The sequence below is a fragment of the Triticum aestivum genome, chromosome 2A, assembly GCF_018294505.1.
Source record: "Triticum aestivum cultivar Chinese Spring chromosome 2A, IWGSC CS RefSeq v2.1, whole genome shotgun sequence".
Classification (NCBI taxonomy): domain Eukaryota; kingdom Viridiplantae; phylum Streptophyta; class Magnoliopsida; order Poales; family Poaceae; genus Triticum; species Triticum aestivum.
The window spans coordinates 63883795-63901373 of NC_057797.1; the positions used below are offsets into that span (position 1 = coordinate 63883795).

At 51.1% G+C, this 17579-nt stretch overlaps 2 protein-coding genes across 2 annotated transcripts; both read left to right on the forward strand.

Annotated features, from left to right (window-relative positions):
- Positions 1–2288: 2288 nt before the first annotated feature.
- LOC123187487 (CBL-interacting protein kinase 29) lies at positions 2289–4049 on the forward strand. Its single transcript, XM_044599360.1, has one exon. The coding sequence runs from the start codon at positions 2466–2468 to the stop codon at positions 3765–3767; it is 1302 nt and encodes a 433-aa protein (XP_044455295.1). The 5' UTR covers positions 2289–2465; the 3' UTR covers positions 3768–4049.
- Positions 4050–10416: 6367 nt separating this feature from the next.
- LOC123191506 (CBL-interacting protein kinase 29-like) lies at positions 10417–15847 on the forward strand. Its single transcript, XM_044604216.1, has 2 exons — positions 10417–10590; positions 15010–15847. The coding sequence occupies exons 1-2, from the start codon at positions 10417–10419 to the stop codon at positions 15565–15567; spliced, it is 732 nt and encodes a 243-aa protein (XP_044460151.1). The 3' UTR covers positions 15568–15847.
- Positions 15848–17579: the final 1732 nt, after the last annotated feature.

Below are 17579 nucleotides of genomic sequence, written 5' to 3' on the forward strand. Positions count from 1 at the left end.
ACTCCACCTGTAGCACTTGACCTGAGTCTCTGATGATCTCTAGCCTGCACTCACCAACAGAAAACGCAACCACTGTTATTCTCTTGTCCTTTTGAAGATAAGCTATGTTATTAGTATCATACAGGATTCATGTAAGGTAAATCACTCCTTCCCTTTTGCTTTTGCAGATTGCAGCCAAAATTGATGGGGAACACCTAGTCAAGTAAAATACAAAGAGCAAATCGAACCAACAACGCATTCTACTTGTAATTTTTTTCCCAAAGAAAGCAAACAGGGCATAGACTTCAGAAAAGCTTAAAGTTCAGTATATCTGTACCTGTACTGTCCTAATACTCACGATGTGCATCAAACAGGGAACTCCAATATGAGACTGCGCTGTGCTGTTCAGCCATGGCAAGGGCGGTCCTTGTTCAGGGCGCCTCCAGGTCGCCGGGGGGGCTCTTCAGAGTTCTTCAGAGTGCTACGAGGGGGTCGGCCATGGCTGCGAGCAGGGGAGAGGAACCCGAGAACAAGGTACATGTAGCTTCAGCTGGGTGGGCATGGCGACGAACAGGGGAGGAGGAACAGATGAAGGATTGGGGATTGGATGAACTAAGAACAACCAGCGGCCCGTGCTCATATGGCCTAGCGCCCCAACCAAGCCGACGTGGCAATAGAGAGCCACGCAAGCAAAACCACCAGCCAATACCACCTGAATTGGGATTAGGGGGTGATTTGACCGGTATTAGAGCTCTCGGGGGGTTAATTAACCGGTTTTAAAGTTGAGGGGGTGGATTAGTCGATTTCTGAATCCCCGGGGGGTGATGTGGACTTCTTTCTAAAAGACTCCATTTTAAATGTTTTTTCTGGCTTGTTTGGTATGTTGTTGTGGTTGTTCTAGCTACACGAAAACACGACCCGTTTTAGCAGCTGCTAGTACCACCATTATTTACACTTTGGGAAAGGTCCAAGCATTATTTATAATACTAAGCTACCTTGAACATAGTTGTATGTTTCTCTTTTAAAACACAGCTTTTTCAGCGCTATCACTAGATTTAGTTATAACCTTCGTCATAAATTACTTGTCGCTTGAAAAGATGTATCTAGACGCATTTCAGTGCTAGATACATTCGTTTGAATGACAACTAATATGAATCAGAGCGAGTATTAGATTTGTCTAGATACCAATGTACCTAAACATTAAAACGTGTCTAGATACATTTGTATATAGACAAATCTATGACAAGTAATTTGTGATGAGGGAGTCACCACGTTTCTTTTTCATGCAATCATTTTATTTCCCCTGACCTACGTAATCCGTGAACTTGTTTCTCTTCACTACTCACGGCCGTAGTTGCTACCACATCGTCTCTCCGCTCTGCCTTGACCAAACCACTACCATCGCAAGTACCGTCACGGTCCCTGGTCACCACTCTAACCCTGAGGGGCATCCATTCTTCGGGGCCGGTGCCTCACCCTAAACTCTTAGCCGTCGGTGCATGGACCTTCCATCTCGCATCCATCATCGATGGCATTCCGCATTGTCATCGCCTCTGTTTCGACCCATGCTAGCCTCCGACTTCTATGCAGCCCCACGTTGTCATTGTTTCCTCCTTACATGAGATACAATCTCAAAGAGATCGCATTGCTAAAAACTCGCCCGTGATCCGCAAAGATCTCATTTCTCTAATTGATGCATGGTTTTCACCCTAAACTCCGACCATCGATGCATGAACCTTCCTTCTCCAATTCTCCGTCGACGAGATTCCGTGTTGTCACGACCTCCGCCTCAGACCCTCGGTACATTACAGCCTCCGACGTCGCTACCCGACCCATGTCAGCACAATTCCCACCCTACTAATGGGAGAATCCCAAATAAATCGCAGAGTTAAAAGCTCGGACCGTGATCGGCACAAATCAAACCTCTCATTGATCCACAAACACGCATGCACCACCACCTCACAAATTGAGAGAATATGCATCAAGCCCAAACACAATCATCCCACTCCCCCATCAACTTATCCCTCTTCAAAGCCCAGACCTGACCCGTACCATCCTCCCCAACCACTAAAACCTGACCGTCCAAAACTCCCAACAGCAACAGCACACGGTAGCCGTCGTTGCACCGTACGTCCAAACCGTACCATGCATGCAACAATAAATCAATAATTCGTTTAAATACAATATATAAAACTCTGAAAATATACGAGAATCGGAACCACAATTAGTGAGCAGCAGCGCGTCGTGTTAGCAAGAAGAAACTTCCCGGCTGCTGCCACAGCGGCAGCACTTAACACCACAACACGCGGGCCCCAGATCGTCTTCAACCCAGGAACCAGAAGAGAATCCCAACCCCCGAGACAACTCTCCGGCCCGAACACGCTCCCATCTCTTTTCTCGCCGCCGATCCAGCCGGGGAAAATTACTACCGCACAGTCACGACCGCGCACGGCGACGGCGGCCACACAGCATACCCCGCCGCCACGATGCCGTCCGCCTCCAGCGCCGTCCCACCCGCCGCGGCGCCGGGAGACGAGTCCCAATCCCAGAAGGTCCTCCTCGGGAGGTACGAGCTGGGCGGGCTCCTCGGCCGCGGGGCGTCCGCCAAGGTGTACCGGGCCAGGGACCTCCTCACGGGCCGGGACGTGGCCATCAAGTCCTTCCCCAACCCGCGCGCCGGCGGGCGCGACGGCGAGGGCTCGGCCGGGACCGCCGCCATTGAGCGGGAGGCGGCCATCCTCGCCCGCCTGCGCCACCGCCACGTCGTGAGGCTGCACGAGATTCTCGGGACCCGCAAGAAGGTCCACTTCGTCCTCGACCTCGCCACCGGCGGCGAGCTCTTCTCGCTCGTCGACTCCGACGGCTGCATGACGGAGGACCTCGCGCGGTATTACTTCCGCCAGCTCGTGTCCGCCGTCCGCTACTGCCACTCCCGCGGCGTCTACCACCGCGACATCAAGCCGGAGAATTTGCTGCTCGACGGCGACGGCGACCTCAAGGTCGCCGACTTCGGCCTCGGCGCCGTCGCGGACGAGAGCCTCCACCACACCCTCTGCGGCACCCCGGCCTACGTCGCGCCGGAGATTCTCTCGAAGCAGGGGTACCACCCGGCCAAGGTCGACATCTGGTCCTGCGGCGTGGTGCTCTTCGTCCTCGCCGCCGGCTACCTCCCCTTCAACGACGCCAGCCTCATCAACATGTACCGCAAGATCTACGCCGGCCGGTTCCGGTGCCCGTACTGGTTCTCGCCGGCGCTGCGCCACCTGCTGCGCCGCATCCTCGACCCCAACCCGGCCACGCGCATCGACACGGACGGCATCCTGGAGCACCCCTGGTTCCGCCACGGCGCGAGCGGCGACGGCGAGCTGGAGAAGCTGATGCGCGGCCACGAGGAGGAGGCGTGGTTCAAGACGGAGTTCAAGGAGGACATGGCCCGCGACATGACCGCGTTCGACATCCTGGCCTTCTCGCCCGGCTCGGACCTCTCCGGGCTGTTCGTCGCCGGGCCGGGCACGGAGCGGGTGTTCGTGGGCGAGCCCGCCGCGGCCGTGCTGGCCCGGGTCGAGGACGCCGGGAAGAAACAGGGCTACGGCGTGAGGAGGGAAGGGAAGGGCCGCGCCGGGCCGGTGTACGTGGAGGCGGAGGCCGGCGGCATTGTCGCCAAGGTGACCGTGTTCCGGATCGCCGACGCGGTGTCGGTGGTGGAGGTCGTCAAGGGCCACGGCGCGGAGGCCGCGGCGTTCTGGAGCGACTGGCTCGAGCCGGCCGTGAAGCCTCAGGCAGTGTGAAAAAGCTGCCGAGTGCGAGCCGGGTCGGGAATATCATATCGCCTCGCCGTGCCGTGCCGGCGCCGGCATGCCGCCGCCGCCGAGGGCGCGTGTGGTCGGAGATTTGTTGTTTCAAACTTCCAATGGCGAATTCGTTTGGTTTTTCTTTTCTTTGGGTCGTGTTTGAACTTGCAATGGCATGCCACGGCACTGCAAGTGTGCTGGTGACTGCAAAACCTGGTCGGCGGACCTGCTCTGTATATATTGTGGGAGGGAAGAATTCTTGCCAACTCGAGGCAACAATCGCCGTCATCAACAACTCACAGGGCCTGCGCACGACCGCATCGACCGCCGGCATGAACCTCGCCTCCCGGGCGGGGCGGAGAAGTACAATGAACCCGGACCGAAAACTTGCACAGAAGCACAACGACCGCGGTGGCGGCGCCATCGAACTCTCGGCTCGACGAGTCAACTATAGGCCTATAGCAGGAGAGCAAGATATACAGGGGGCTGCCGGCGGACGGCGGCGCGGTTTGGTGAAGAATATGATCGCCTTGCCGCGGCGGGCTGCCGGCGGACGGCGGCGCGGGTCGAGATTTTGATGCTTCCTATTTGGTGCAGTGCGTGAGCAGGATGTGCGCGTGCCATCCGGTGGCCGGCGACGTGCATCCATAATTCCAGCGCAAGGAGGAGTAGAGCATGATGGAAGAAAATTCTTGCGAGCGCAGACAAAGTTGTCGTCGTCGGAGAAGGCGCGCACGGACGCAGCGGCGGCACCGATGGATGAATCTTTTACCCTGTCAACCCTGCGCAAGAAAAGGAAAGACGTTCGGCTCCTCAACTGCAGCCGCGACTGCTCAATCGTGCAGGCCGCTTGGCCTGCCAAAAACAGAGCATTTTCCATGGAATCCTCGGCACCTAACGGTCGTGGCTGGTCGTTGGCGTGGAGTAATCAGTGCGCGTACCGATCATCGGTGCCGTGTGCGTGCGTTTCGGCTATAGGCTGCCTACGAGATCTGATCTCGCGTCCCACGAATCATGAATGAACTGTGCATGCATGATAACGTGGCGTAGGTGGTCTACCTACAAAGACACGGCCCCAGAATCCCACGAATCATGCGTGAGTATTTCGAGGGTATGCAGCTGCTTGGTACCACCGGCGGCGTATCGTCTCCATGTGCGTCGGCGCGGGCGACGGGACCGCGGCGAAGATGCCCCGCCGTCCGGCCGGCCGCGCTCCGCCACCGGCCCACCGGAGGTGTTCAATTGCCGACTGGTGCATAATAATTCGTAGGTAGGAGTACATTACAATTAAAGTCGTAGAGTAAGACCCTCATGGCTATCCTCTTTTCCAATGGAAGATGCTCTGCTCTCCGTGGCGTAATTCCACTGGAAAGCACATGATTCCTCGCTCGTGGCCATGAATCCAAAACAACAGTCCCGATCAGATCAACCAGAAATAAAGAAACACAGGTTGATCAAGCACCCCTAAACCATACTGTATCACTAACATGGACAGAAAAGCGACGACGTGCGGGACAACAAGACACTCGGAAGCGACGGAGCAAATAATGCGTGCCTGTTGCTGTAAACACAAAGCTAGAAGCAATCTTTCATGACCAATTAGGCATCTACGACGAGCAACGTCTTTGAAGCACCCAGCCATCTACTGCCTTTCGTCGTTCTCAGCTAGCAGTAGCGGCAGAGTTGAGGTCACCTCCCAACTTCATTTCCTGCGCGCATTATTGCACTAGAATAATACTCCCCCGGTCCATCCATTTCAATGACAAGTATTTTCGGACGGACGGAGGGAGTAGTAGTGTATGGCGACTGGTCATTTTTCCTTAACAAGGCCGTGAGTCCCTGTCGACGTGCCACATGGCCTCACATCATTGGCGCAGAAGGAAGATCAGTGAGAAAGCATATATAATCGCCCTCTCAATTATTGCCTCCACATGTATGAGCACCTGAACAATCCTGCCCCAGATCGGCTGAATGAAATTCTGGCTCAGTGATCGGCTGATTCTGCTCACGTATGCTCTGCACTTTACTGATAAGGGCTGTTAGTCTAGTATTTTTAGCCTGTAATGCTTGTGTGTCTTTTTTTTCTTCTGGAAGAAGAGTTCAGAGTAGATCTTCTTCTTAAATGAAAGCTTGCTAGTTTTTGTGTATGATCTTCTGCGAATCATCCCGGGGAATATAATAAGAGTTGACTCGCCATAGTGACGGTGATTGACGCCCTGAAAGTGAATCGACAGTTTACCTGAACGGGACGGAGGGAGTAAGAAAAATACTAGTAGCAAACAATGCGACTTAAGCGAATCCCGTATTCCATCGATTTCTATATTTCTATGTTGCGTGCACATCTAAAAGAAATTGTACTACATGGCATCATGTATTACCGTAGTCGCAGGGTGTTAAGCTTAGGCCTTCTTTAATTCATAGGATAGGAATATCTTAGGAATAGAAAAAACATAGAACATTACGTGACATGTATCTTCATTCCTTTTAGGATGGAGATGTCACTTGATTAATAGGATATGATTTTTTTTCATTGAGTCTAGTCTAACTTTTTTTTCTCTTTAAAATGTGTAGAATTGTTTTTTTAAAGTGTAATATATTAATATCGCGCAGATATCAATTACACACAGTCGTTGCATCTACAAGATGTAGTAAAGACATCTAGGATGCACGTAACCAAACAAAAATGTTCTACCACAGGGACCAACTTCTCTCAGCAGCCGCACACAAACCACCACCAAATACAACACCCGAAAAATATAGAAGGTCTTCAAAATCAACATCTCAAAGAAGGAATCATCGCACAAGCACCATCATTGTCCGATCCAAGATCTTACGTTTTCACCTTGAAAAAATCCATGCTCTCAAAATAATTTTTCCAGCAAGGCAATTACCAGGCACAACCAATGAAGATCAAACCTTAGGTTTTCACCCTAAAAGTCACGGCTCGGCACCTGAAGAGCGCCACAAAAAATGAATTCCTCCGGTGCTCCCGCCCCCACTTGACACAGTTGATCCTGAGAGTTACCAAACACTTGCCTGACTCCATCGCCTCAAAGGCTCTGCCTATCTAACTGATCCTCCGATCTCAGCCACCTTGACCTTCTCCACATATGTCTACACCATACAAATCGAGAAGCCGACATGTCCCACGGTGTCAACAAACAATAGTGCTTCGCTCCACACCGTCATGGAACCTCGTAGGTTGACATGGTGTGGACGACTGAATTCTATCCGATCTAGATATCTTGGGAAGGATCTTCGGCAGTAGTTCCGGAACACGTCGATGACGAAATCAAGGAGGACCAATCATGTAGGAAGTTGCCATGATGCGAGAAGAGCACGAGGAGAACCACCATTGTTTTCACGGCAGCAGGCCCCCACGCCGCCCCGATCCAGCCCGTCGCCGCCTACCTGCCAACATCCATGGCTTGAAGCCTGCCGACCAGAGCCCCAGGCTGCATCCGCCGACGAGGCACACGACCAATCGCGACTTTGGGCCGAGCTCCACGAACCCACCCCAGATCAGATAGAAGGGATCGGTACAGTGGCGGAGTTACGTTGGTTCCTGCAGGTGCCGTGGCCCCCCAGCCTTGATAAAACTACATGAGGAATTTTTTAGGGAAGATTAGATTAAGAAAAATATTGTCTTCTGCCCCCTGCAAACACCCTTATTTCCCGTTTGCCCACCCAACGCATCTTGCCTAGCTCCGCCAGTGGATCGGTAGCCAAAGTCATCGCTGCAAGCCGGGGCACACCACCAAGCGGAGCATCCCACCACGCCCGTCACCAAGCAGCGCCGCCGCCGGAGCCTCGCAGCGAGCCGTCACCAGATCGGAGCTGCACCCATGGAAGGCCCCACCGTGCCGGCACTGCGCTGGCTTCGCCCGACAAAGACCCTCGGTGGCGGCGAGGGAGAGGGGTTGGAGCCTTGGATGGGAGGGTCGTCGGCCGGTGTACCGATCATCTGTGTCAGTGTGCGCTTCAGCTATACGCTGCCTACGAGATCTGATCTCGCCTCCCACGAATCATGAATGAGCTATGCATGCGTAACGCCTTATCGGCTTCATGTGCGTCAACGCGGACGACGGGACCGCGGCGAAGATGCCCTACCGTCCGGCCGTGCTCTGCCACCGGTCCAACTGAGGACTTCAATTGCCGACTCCGTCCCACAAGACGTTTTTGTAAGCTTGCAAAAACGTCTTATACTATTGTTGAACGGAGTAGTACAGTACAATTAAAGTCATAGAGTAAGACCCTCCTAACCTGTCGCTAACATGGACAGAAACCTGACGACGTAGAGGACAACAAGACACTCGGAAGCTACGGAGCAAATAATGCGTGCTGCTCCCTCTGTAACGTTTTACAAGACGTTTTTAGATAACATAACAGTGTCAGAAAAACGTCTTATGTTAAGTTATGGAATATATAAGTACGTACCAGTTGTCGTAGACACGAAGCTACAAGCAATCCTTAATCAATGGCTCTTCCTGTACAAGAGGCATCAAGGCACTGATCGCCGGCACCAATCGGCCATTTACAACGGATAAAGTCTTTCTCAGTTATCAGGAGCAGAGATGAGGCCACCCAACTTTATTTCCTGTGCGCATTATTGCTGTAAAATAATGCACTACGGCAACAAGTCATTTTTCCTTAACAACGCCGTGAGTCCTTATCGACGTGCCACATGTTCTCCCATTATTGGTGGCGATCAGTGGGAAAACATATATGTCAGCTCAATTATTGCTGGTCAGTGCACCCACATGCCTCAACAGTCCTCCTGCAGATGATGATGGGCTGAAAAGCTAGCTCGGTGATCGGCTGAATCTGCCAACACATGCTCTGCACTTCACTGATCGTCGGCCATGGTCGCACATTTTTTTCATTCGGGAGAAGAGTTCTGAGTAGATCTTCTTGTTGGAAATAATAAGCTCGTCTGTCTATGTGTATGATCTTCTAGAAAGTTTGTCTGCGTTTCACATGCGCTTATATGAAAGAGTTGATTGGCCGTAGGGACGGTGATTATTGACACCCTGAAAGTGAACCCATAGTTTACCTTAACGGGCAAATCTGAAGTGATCTCTGTTAATACACAGGCTGCCTGCCAGTAATATAATACTCCCTTCGTTCTACTCCCTCCGTTTCTAAATATTTGTCTTTTTAGAGATTTCAAATGAACTACTATATACGGATGTATATAGATATATTATAGAGTGTCGATTCACTCAATTTGCTCCGTATGTAGTCACTTGTTGAAATCATTAAAAAGGCAAATATTTAATAACGAAGAAAGGGAGTATAATATAAGAGGGTTTTTGATACTAGTGACGAAGGAAGCAGCAAGCTAATAAAAATAGCAAAACATGCTAGTTAAGTGGATCCATATTCTGTCGGTTTATGCAATTATCGGATGCGTCCACATCTTTAGAAAACATACTATAATATGGTTGTGTGCATCACTCGATGCAAAGACCGTAGATTCAACCTCCCTTTCAGTTTTGTTTATCACATTAGCAGGCTGTTAAGCTTAACGTGTGGCAGACAACTATTGCACATGAATCAGACCGGCCGGCATGGCAGCAGGATAGACTCCCGTCTCGTCAAAAGCCGTATTCTGCTATTTCAACGGTAAGCAAGCAGTGCAAATAATCTCGGACGATGAAAACGACACAAAAGTGAACCAAAGCTGGAAGCCATGCGTGCCCAATGAAAACGATGCAAATTCAAATAGTACATCACCGTTTGTCTTCATTTTTGTTCGAGAGCATGCAACTTTTACTCAAAGTCTCGTCCAGCGACTTGGCGCCATGAATGGGTTAGCCGTCAAACTCTCTCTCTCTCTCTCTCTCTCTCTCTCTCTCTCTCTCTCTCTCTCTCTCTCCCGCGCGCGCTACAGGAAAAGAAGAAGATGGGGCTAATTTATTTACGTGAACATGGGCGACTAATTTGGACGGTGACTTGTGTCAACTGTGCCGCCTACGGAGGTTTACAAGCAGGGACGACCCCCATACGGCTTGGCCCTTGTTCGTCATAATGCGGCGGCCATATCAGTTCTTCCAAGGCTCGAGGTCGAGGTTGCTCGTCCGTCTCCGTGGCCAAGTTGGCCTATGAAAGTCTCCTCGTCCGTCTCTGTGGCCAGCGCAGCACCCGCGCCGTCCCCCGCGTGCACCGCACCACGGATTCTCCCGTACCGGCGTGGAGATTCCTCCGTTCACGCGGGAACAGCTCGCCGGAAACAGCTTCGGCCCGGCGTAGAGGGTCCGCCTCCACCGGCCACCTAACGTTCCCTCGTCCTCGATCGTTGGCTTGTTGTCACCGGTGGCGGTGGCGGTGGGTGATAAGCGAGTGGTGACATGGAGTTCATGCGTTATAGTTCAGCCACAAGATCTGAACTGATCTGATGGACCGTGATAGGACGCGTGGTGGGTGATAGCATACGGGAGTCCCCCTGTTCCTGTTTGTTTGTTTCTTCCATGGGCGCTGATCATGGCCAGTAGACAGTAGTAGTACATTCCGAGGCCGATGCTCATGCGAGCGCCATGTGCTCTTGTCTGTCGACCGTGGAGGACATGCTGGCTCTAGCTGAAAAAGAAGGAGCGATTCGACACTGGTCCATGTCGCCGCACGGAGACAGCTACCGTCAGCGGCCATGCGCCATGCCGCCGGGATAAGGATGGAGTTCGTCGGCCCGGTGCCGTGCACGCTGACACCTGCCACGACCGCGATCGATCGGCTACGCCGCTGCATTATTCCGGTGCAGCTCACCCACGAGATGGAGCGATGCGACGACCGGACCCCGACGCGGTCGATGGCACGGTTCCGTGTGAGAAGCGGGAAGGATCCAACCACAAGTACTACTGGTGGTACACACAGGTGTGCAGGAAGCTCCACCTGTGACTGTGATGCATGAGTCCCAAAACCACTTGTCCCAATCAACGGCTAATACATACGGCCCTAATAAATTGTTAAAGCAACAGCGAGCGGACTGACGAGACACGCGGAATCATCCGTGCCGTTCATCACGACGGAGCAAGGAATGCGACCTGTGTTCTAGACGCGAAAACTGGAGATAATCACTCAGAAAGAAAGAAAAAGGACGAAACTCACACCAAACTTGTGGCCATCGATCATCATCAATCAAAGTAGGTTACGATTAAGGCTAGTACTAGAGCTGTCCATGCCATGATGCCAACATAAGTCGAGTGTGAGGTGTCCCTCTTGCACTATCATTGTACTGCTGCACTATAGCCGTGGGTCCTTACCATCAGCATATGACACCTCACCTCACCTCACATAATTGGCGCACAATATTACTGGTATTAATTTTGCATTATGGGAAAAACAATTGCCAATTATTGCCGGGTTGCATCCACACATGGGTGAGACGAGATGATGGGCTGAGAAGCAGGTTCAGTGATCGGGTGGTGCTGCTGACGAACATGAGTGTAGGGCTTTGCTATCTTGGTTTAGGCCTTCTTTGGTTCATAGGGTAGAAAAATCATAAGAATAGAAAAGTCATAGAAAATGAGATGACATATATCTTAAATCCTATGAGTAGAAATAGCAAAAGAGATGCCCTTTGATTCACATCATAGGATTTTTTCCATTGAGCCTAGGCTAATGTTTATTTTCCTATAAAATATGAAGGATAGGAAGAATTCCTTCATAGAAATAGAATTTCATTCCTACAAACCAAAAAGCTCTAAAGTAATTTCCCTTATAGTAATCTGATCATATGAAATTCCTACAAAATTCCTATAAATCAAAGGAGGCCTTAGTCTGTATGGAAGTAACGTATGGCCATGTGATGTTACTCGTCAGCGACCGTGGTAATGATTGGTTATCTTTTATCCAAGAAATGGGCCCGAATACGAAATCTCCAGTCTAAAATATTGGTTATCAACTCAGTAATAAATTCATAAATTTGTCTGTACTGTACGTGACTTGGTGTTTATAATACGAGTGGCCACCCAGAAGGTGTCATGCATGTGACCCAATCAATCAAATTCTGAAACATGCACAGCTGGAGTAGCTTTAATAAAAGAGTGGCGTCCTTTCACTGATAGTTTAACAAGCAGCTCACCCGCCAATTTTCTCAAAAGAGAAGGAGAAGGTGTATCAAGCTCATTAACAATGAAAGTCAATAAGCAAATCATTTTATTTTATTTTGCATTCTCGGCTCCTAATTCTTACTAGAAGAACGCCCGTGCGTTGCAACGGGGCCACATTAACTTTAAAAGTTCAATATTAATCATGTTAATAATACATTTAATATTCTCATACATATCAAGTGACACTGGCGATCTTTTTTGTCAATTTAGCAACGGGCTCAGTTGCAACGGGCTCTTTATACATATCAGACAACTCGCTACTACTTAAACTACAACTATAGCTACCAATATTTTTTTTGTCAATTTAGCTCAGCAATAGTGCCTGGCTTAATAGACTGCTTTGCATTCACCCCCTCAGAAGACAGAGAGAACCAACTCAACATGTCAGAGATTAACAGAAATTTCATTTGTATGGCATGAACATATAGCAGGAGCACCAACACATAGATCAGCAAAGAGCAGAGCACAACATGCACACACTCGGGCCATCTATATCATACACACACAGCAACGCACACACGCATCACGCTGGCATACACATACAGAAAAGCAGGCACACACGCATCATGCGCATTGGCCGGTGCGACGCACGCAGAGCAAGTACGTACGCACGGAGAGCAAGCTAGCAAGCACGCACGCGTCCAACCCCGCCGCTGCATGCGCTGGCAGAAGGTGAGGCAGCAAGGGAGACTGCACATTGAAGCTGTCCATGCAAGGCTGGAGGTGCTGGGCCGGCGACGGCGGTGTCGGGACGACGCTTGATTCGTTCCCGGTGGCGTGGAGCTTGGGGCGGCAACGCGGCGATAGCTAGTGCTCGGGGATGGGGGTTTGGGGCGGGGGCAGCCGACCCGATGGCTGGCGAAGTTAACGGGCTCGGGCGGCTGGAAATTCGGCGGGTGGCGGCGGCATAGCGCGAGGATGGGACAGGCGTAAAACTTAGCGGGCGTTCAACTACCAATACCCACACCTTTTTTAGGGGAATTGCTTGTGAAAATAACGTGCGACGACGACTTAGCGAGCGGATCCCCTTAAAAAGACATAGCGAGCAGATTCCCTTAAAACTGGTAGGAATGGATACGATTGATGACGTTGATAAATAGTGGTGAATGTTGGCCTAATTTACTATCATCATGCATGGAAACGAATCATCAAGAAAAAGAATACTTCCTATTACTACACTCATAGGAAACTTCCTAATCTCTACTACTAAACAGTTTTTGTCCAAACAAGGAAGGAAAGTTATGGACGTGATTCGGAAGGAAACAAACGTTATGAAGATTAATTAATTTAGATTTGATCTTTAGAGATTGATTGTGATTGATTCTTTTACATAAAGACATTACTAAATAATTTGCGTCAGTATGGAAAGTTCTGATCCGTTCAGTTTTTTTCGTTGTGTGTGAGGGTGAAGTGAAAATAAACCGATGAAGTGGGGGAGGCGACGAAAAAAATCTACGACGGTTAACCTACGAAAAAAACCCGAACGGAAGTGGTGGGACGAAAAAAAACCTGAAAGCGAGACTACCAACTGCTTCATGAGGAGTAGAGATTTCAAGGGTGTTTAGAAATATGTGGCCAGTGTGGCATGACAACATCCAAAGCTCCCGACAATGTGGTATGCACAAACGCTGTGAGGTCACACGGTAGGGTTGCTCGCGCGTCTCCGTCTTGCCAAGAAGCATATAAGCAGCACGTCATATTCTGTCATTTCAACGATAAGTTTACGATACAGATAAACTTCAGCTAAAATGGACATGGAAATAAAGCGACCCTAAGGTGGTTACCCACGTGCTTGAGAAGGAAGATGCAAATTCGAATAACACCGTTTGGTATGAAACTTCGTGGGCCATGGTTGAATCATGCAGTGAAACAGTCCACTCGGCCCGTGTGAAATCAATGTTCTCCTATCAGCCACAGACAAAAATAAAGTAGCAACTATTAGCAAGTGGAGTTGAAGAATACGATAACAATTTGTTAACGCGAACTCGTTTCGGAGAGCAAGTTGTTGACCACATGCATTCAATTTGGATAGTGTAGTGAGGACCGGGCGTACAGATGGACATTTCAATGATAATGATGTGACCTTATCATTCAAGATATCGAGCTATGAACTGACCCTCTCGCCAACCATCGGAGCAACGGCGGTACGTATAGATTGCCAGCCGAGGAGGCACGTGGAGGTACAACTCATGTCACAAAAGTGTTTTGAGATGAAACTGCAAGGAGCAAATGACATGGTCAGATAGAAATCTACCGAATAATGGAAGCCTATAAAATGTGACAATATTGTGGACATACAGAATGAGAATGAGTCATCTTCCAACAAATGACATTCGAGGCGGGCCAATTCTTAAACCGTCTCGGGTTGGTTGACAATCCGAGGTGGGCTCTTTTCTTACAATTTGAAGGAAAGCAATCCAATGCATGTATTAGACCATTCTCCTTATACACGGTCATCGACGTGCCCTCCTCTCCTCCAATCCCACTTCTTCATCCGACTACTCTCTAATAGATTCAATGTACTGCCGGGCTCCGATGTCGACCCCCCTACCCTCTCCTCACTACGATTGCTCTTGGGATCTGGGCATGGCAACCGATGCATGGTCAATTGGAACATGTTTTCTAGGCCGAAAACTCTCAGCCACTTAGGAGTGTTCGATTTGCATAAGTTCATGGTATTGCGCCTTCGATGGTCGTGGTATGAGTGAAAAATGCCGGACTGGGCATGGGTGGGGTTAGGCAAACCTTGCGATGAGATGGACATGAACCTTTTCTATGCCACCACCAGAATCTCTGTTGGCGACGCAGTGCATCCAAATTTCCGTACTACTCCCCATGGCTACAAGGGGAAAAGCTTACATATGCCGTGCCTACATATTTTGAGATCTCCAAGAGGAGAAATGTGCACATTAAAGATGCATGCATTAGAGACGAGCTTCACGATCGTGCTTGGATTGGGAAGATTGACATGAGTATGACTTTTTGATCACGCACATTCAACAATTTTACAAGCTTTGGACAATGCTTGCCCAGGTTCAACTTCAAGATGACACCGTGGATGATTTTTTTTTTCAACTTCACCGCCCTTGAGGAGTCTATTAAGTAACTTGGATTCTTGGGAGAGGGCATAGGTGGAAGGATATGGAATCGCTTGTTATGCTACGCTTTGCTGCAGCCTCGACCCCAATCCGGCCACGCGTATTGAAACGGACGAGATCATGGAGCACCCCTGGTTCTGCCATGACGCGAACGACGGCGGAGGCGAGCAGGAGCAACTGATGCGCGGCCACAAGGAGGCGGCGTGGTTCAATACGGAGTTCGAGGAGGAGATGGCGCGGGATATGACCGCGTTCGACATCCTGGCCTTCTCACCAGGCTCGGACCTCTCCGGGTTGTCCGGTGTCAGGCCGGGCACGGAGCGGGTGTTCGTCGGCGAGCCCGCGGCGGTCGTGCTGGCCCGGGTTGAGGATGCTGGGAAGAAGCGAGGGCACCGTGTAAGGAGGGAGGGGAAGAACCGCACTATACCGGTGTTCGTGGAGGCGGTGGCCGGCGGCATTGTCGCCAAGGTGACTGTGTTTAGGATCGCCGAAGCGTTATCAGTGGTCGAGGTCGTGAAGGGCCATGATGCGGAGGCCACGACGTTCTGGAAGGATTGGCTAGAGCCAGCCATGAAGCCTCGAACAGTGTGAAAAACTTACAGAGTGCGAGCCGAATATCATATCGTCTCGCCGTGCTGGCGCCGCGGAGCGCGCATCGAGAATTGTTGTTTCAATGGCGGATTATTTTGATTTCTTTTCTTCGGGTCGTGTTAAAGCGGCTGCAATGTGGTGGGGGGAAGAATTCTTGCCAACTCGAGACAACAATCGCAATCGCCACTACTCACAGGGGCACGGGCACGAACACATCGCCCGACGACATGAAACTCGGCTTCCGCGCCGCTCCCTCGATAAAGGTCGGGCAGGATGGAAAAGTACAACGGACTTGGATCGCAAACTTGCACAGATCGACAGGGACTGCTGGGTTACCTTCGGCAGCGTGATGAACCGCCGAGTGCTGTGAGCTGGGTTTGGTAAAGATTGTGATTGCCTTGCCTCTGGCGCGCCCCGTGATTTGATGTTTCAGCGCCGAACTGTTTTCTTGTTTGTGGTCGTGCTAATGGTGTAGTGCATCAGCACGACGTGTCGTTATCCTATACCTAAATAGTTGGTCCTCACTAACTCTAATTCTCCTAACATGCAGCCCTTCACATTATCATCCAATAACAATATTTTGTAGCACATGCATTATGCATACCCCATTTAATTGTTCTTACTCCAGAAATACATGCATACTCTGTATTCACAAACAATTACTTTCAAAAATAATGGCGCTACAAGAGAAAGAAGAAGATGATAAATTGGTAAGGCAAACATGGGCGTTTAATTTGGATGGTGACTTGACTTGTGTCAAGTGCGCACCGTACGGACTTTTACCAGCAAGCAGGGAAGAGTCCTACGGCTAGGCCCTTCTCCGTGGTGGCCGGGCCGTATCATTTTCGAACCTCGAGGTTGCAACTTGCAACGCGACGTCCACCTCAACCGAGTTGCCGGAATCGGATAGCAGTGGTCCGCCCCCGCTCCGCCGTCGGTGCACCGGGCATGCACGGGTGCTCTCGAGTTTACAGCTAATCTGTTGCCGGAGCCACGCCGAGCCGGCGTCAATCATTGCCGGAGTAAGGTGGACACGGTGCCACCGGCGGAGCTCTGCGTCGTGTGAGTGAAACCATTGACCTGCGCCAACCCCATGGCCAAGTTGGCCTACCCAAGCTTCCACGTCCGTCTCCCAACCGAAGCCAGCGCAGCACCACCGTCGCGCTCGTGCACCGCACCCCGGATTCTCCCGTACCGGCGTCGAGATTCCTCCGTGCACGGTGGCAGGTCCGGCACGGGGTACATAGTCTGAGGGTCCCCGTCCACCGGCCACCTAACGTTCGCTCGTCCTCGACCGCTGGCTTGTCACCGGTGGCGGTGGGTGATAAGCGAGTGGTGCCATGGAGTTCATGCGTTATAGTTCAGCCACAAGATCTGAACTGATCAGATGGAGCATGATAGGACGCGTGGTGGGTGATAGCATACGGGAGTCCCCCTTGTTCCTGTTTGTTTCTTCTGTGGGCGCTGATCATGACCAGTGGTGCATTCTGGTGCCGATGCCAACCCCATGTGCTCTTGTCCATCGATCGTGCGGTCGTCCGAAGCCTGGCTGGCTGGCTCGCCCATGGTTCGTCAGGTTGCCCACCTGCGACGCTCGTGGCCGGAGACGGAGACTGTGGCCACCGCCATAGCGGTCGGCCTCGGCCATGCGCCATGCCATGCCGCCGGGATAAGGATGAAGTTCGTCGGCTCGGTGCCGTGCAAGCTGGCCCCTGCCGCGACCGCGATCGATCGGCCGTCCGGCCGGGGATCAGCTCAAGTGCGTACACCGCTGCATTATTCCGGTGCATCTCACCCACGAGCTGGAGCGATGCGACGACCTGACCCCGACACGGTCGATGGCACGGTTCCGTAAGAGAAACCAGAGTTCCCGGCCACAAACACCGGAGAGGTGTGCATGACGCTCTATCTGTGATGCATGAGTCTGAAAACATATTATAGTCACGGGTCCTTATCATCAGTATACATGACACCTCATCTCACATAATTGGCGCAAAATATTACTGTTAACA

Bases quoted from the DNA above. Each gene is read 5' to 3' on its own strand.
- LOC123187487 (XM_044599360.1), top strand. From the start codon at position 2,466: ATGCCGTCCGCCTCCAGCGCCGTCCCACCCGCCGCGGCGCCGGGAGAC.
- LOC123191506 (XM_044604216.1), top strand. From the start codon at position 10,417: ATGCGCCATGCCGCCGGGATAAGGATGGAGTTCGTCGGCCCGGTGCCG. The intron at 10,591-15,009 runs GTGAGAAGCGGG...GAGAGGGCATAG, and splicing joins GGTCGATGGCACGGTTCCGT to GTGGAAGGATATGGAATCGC.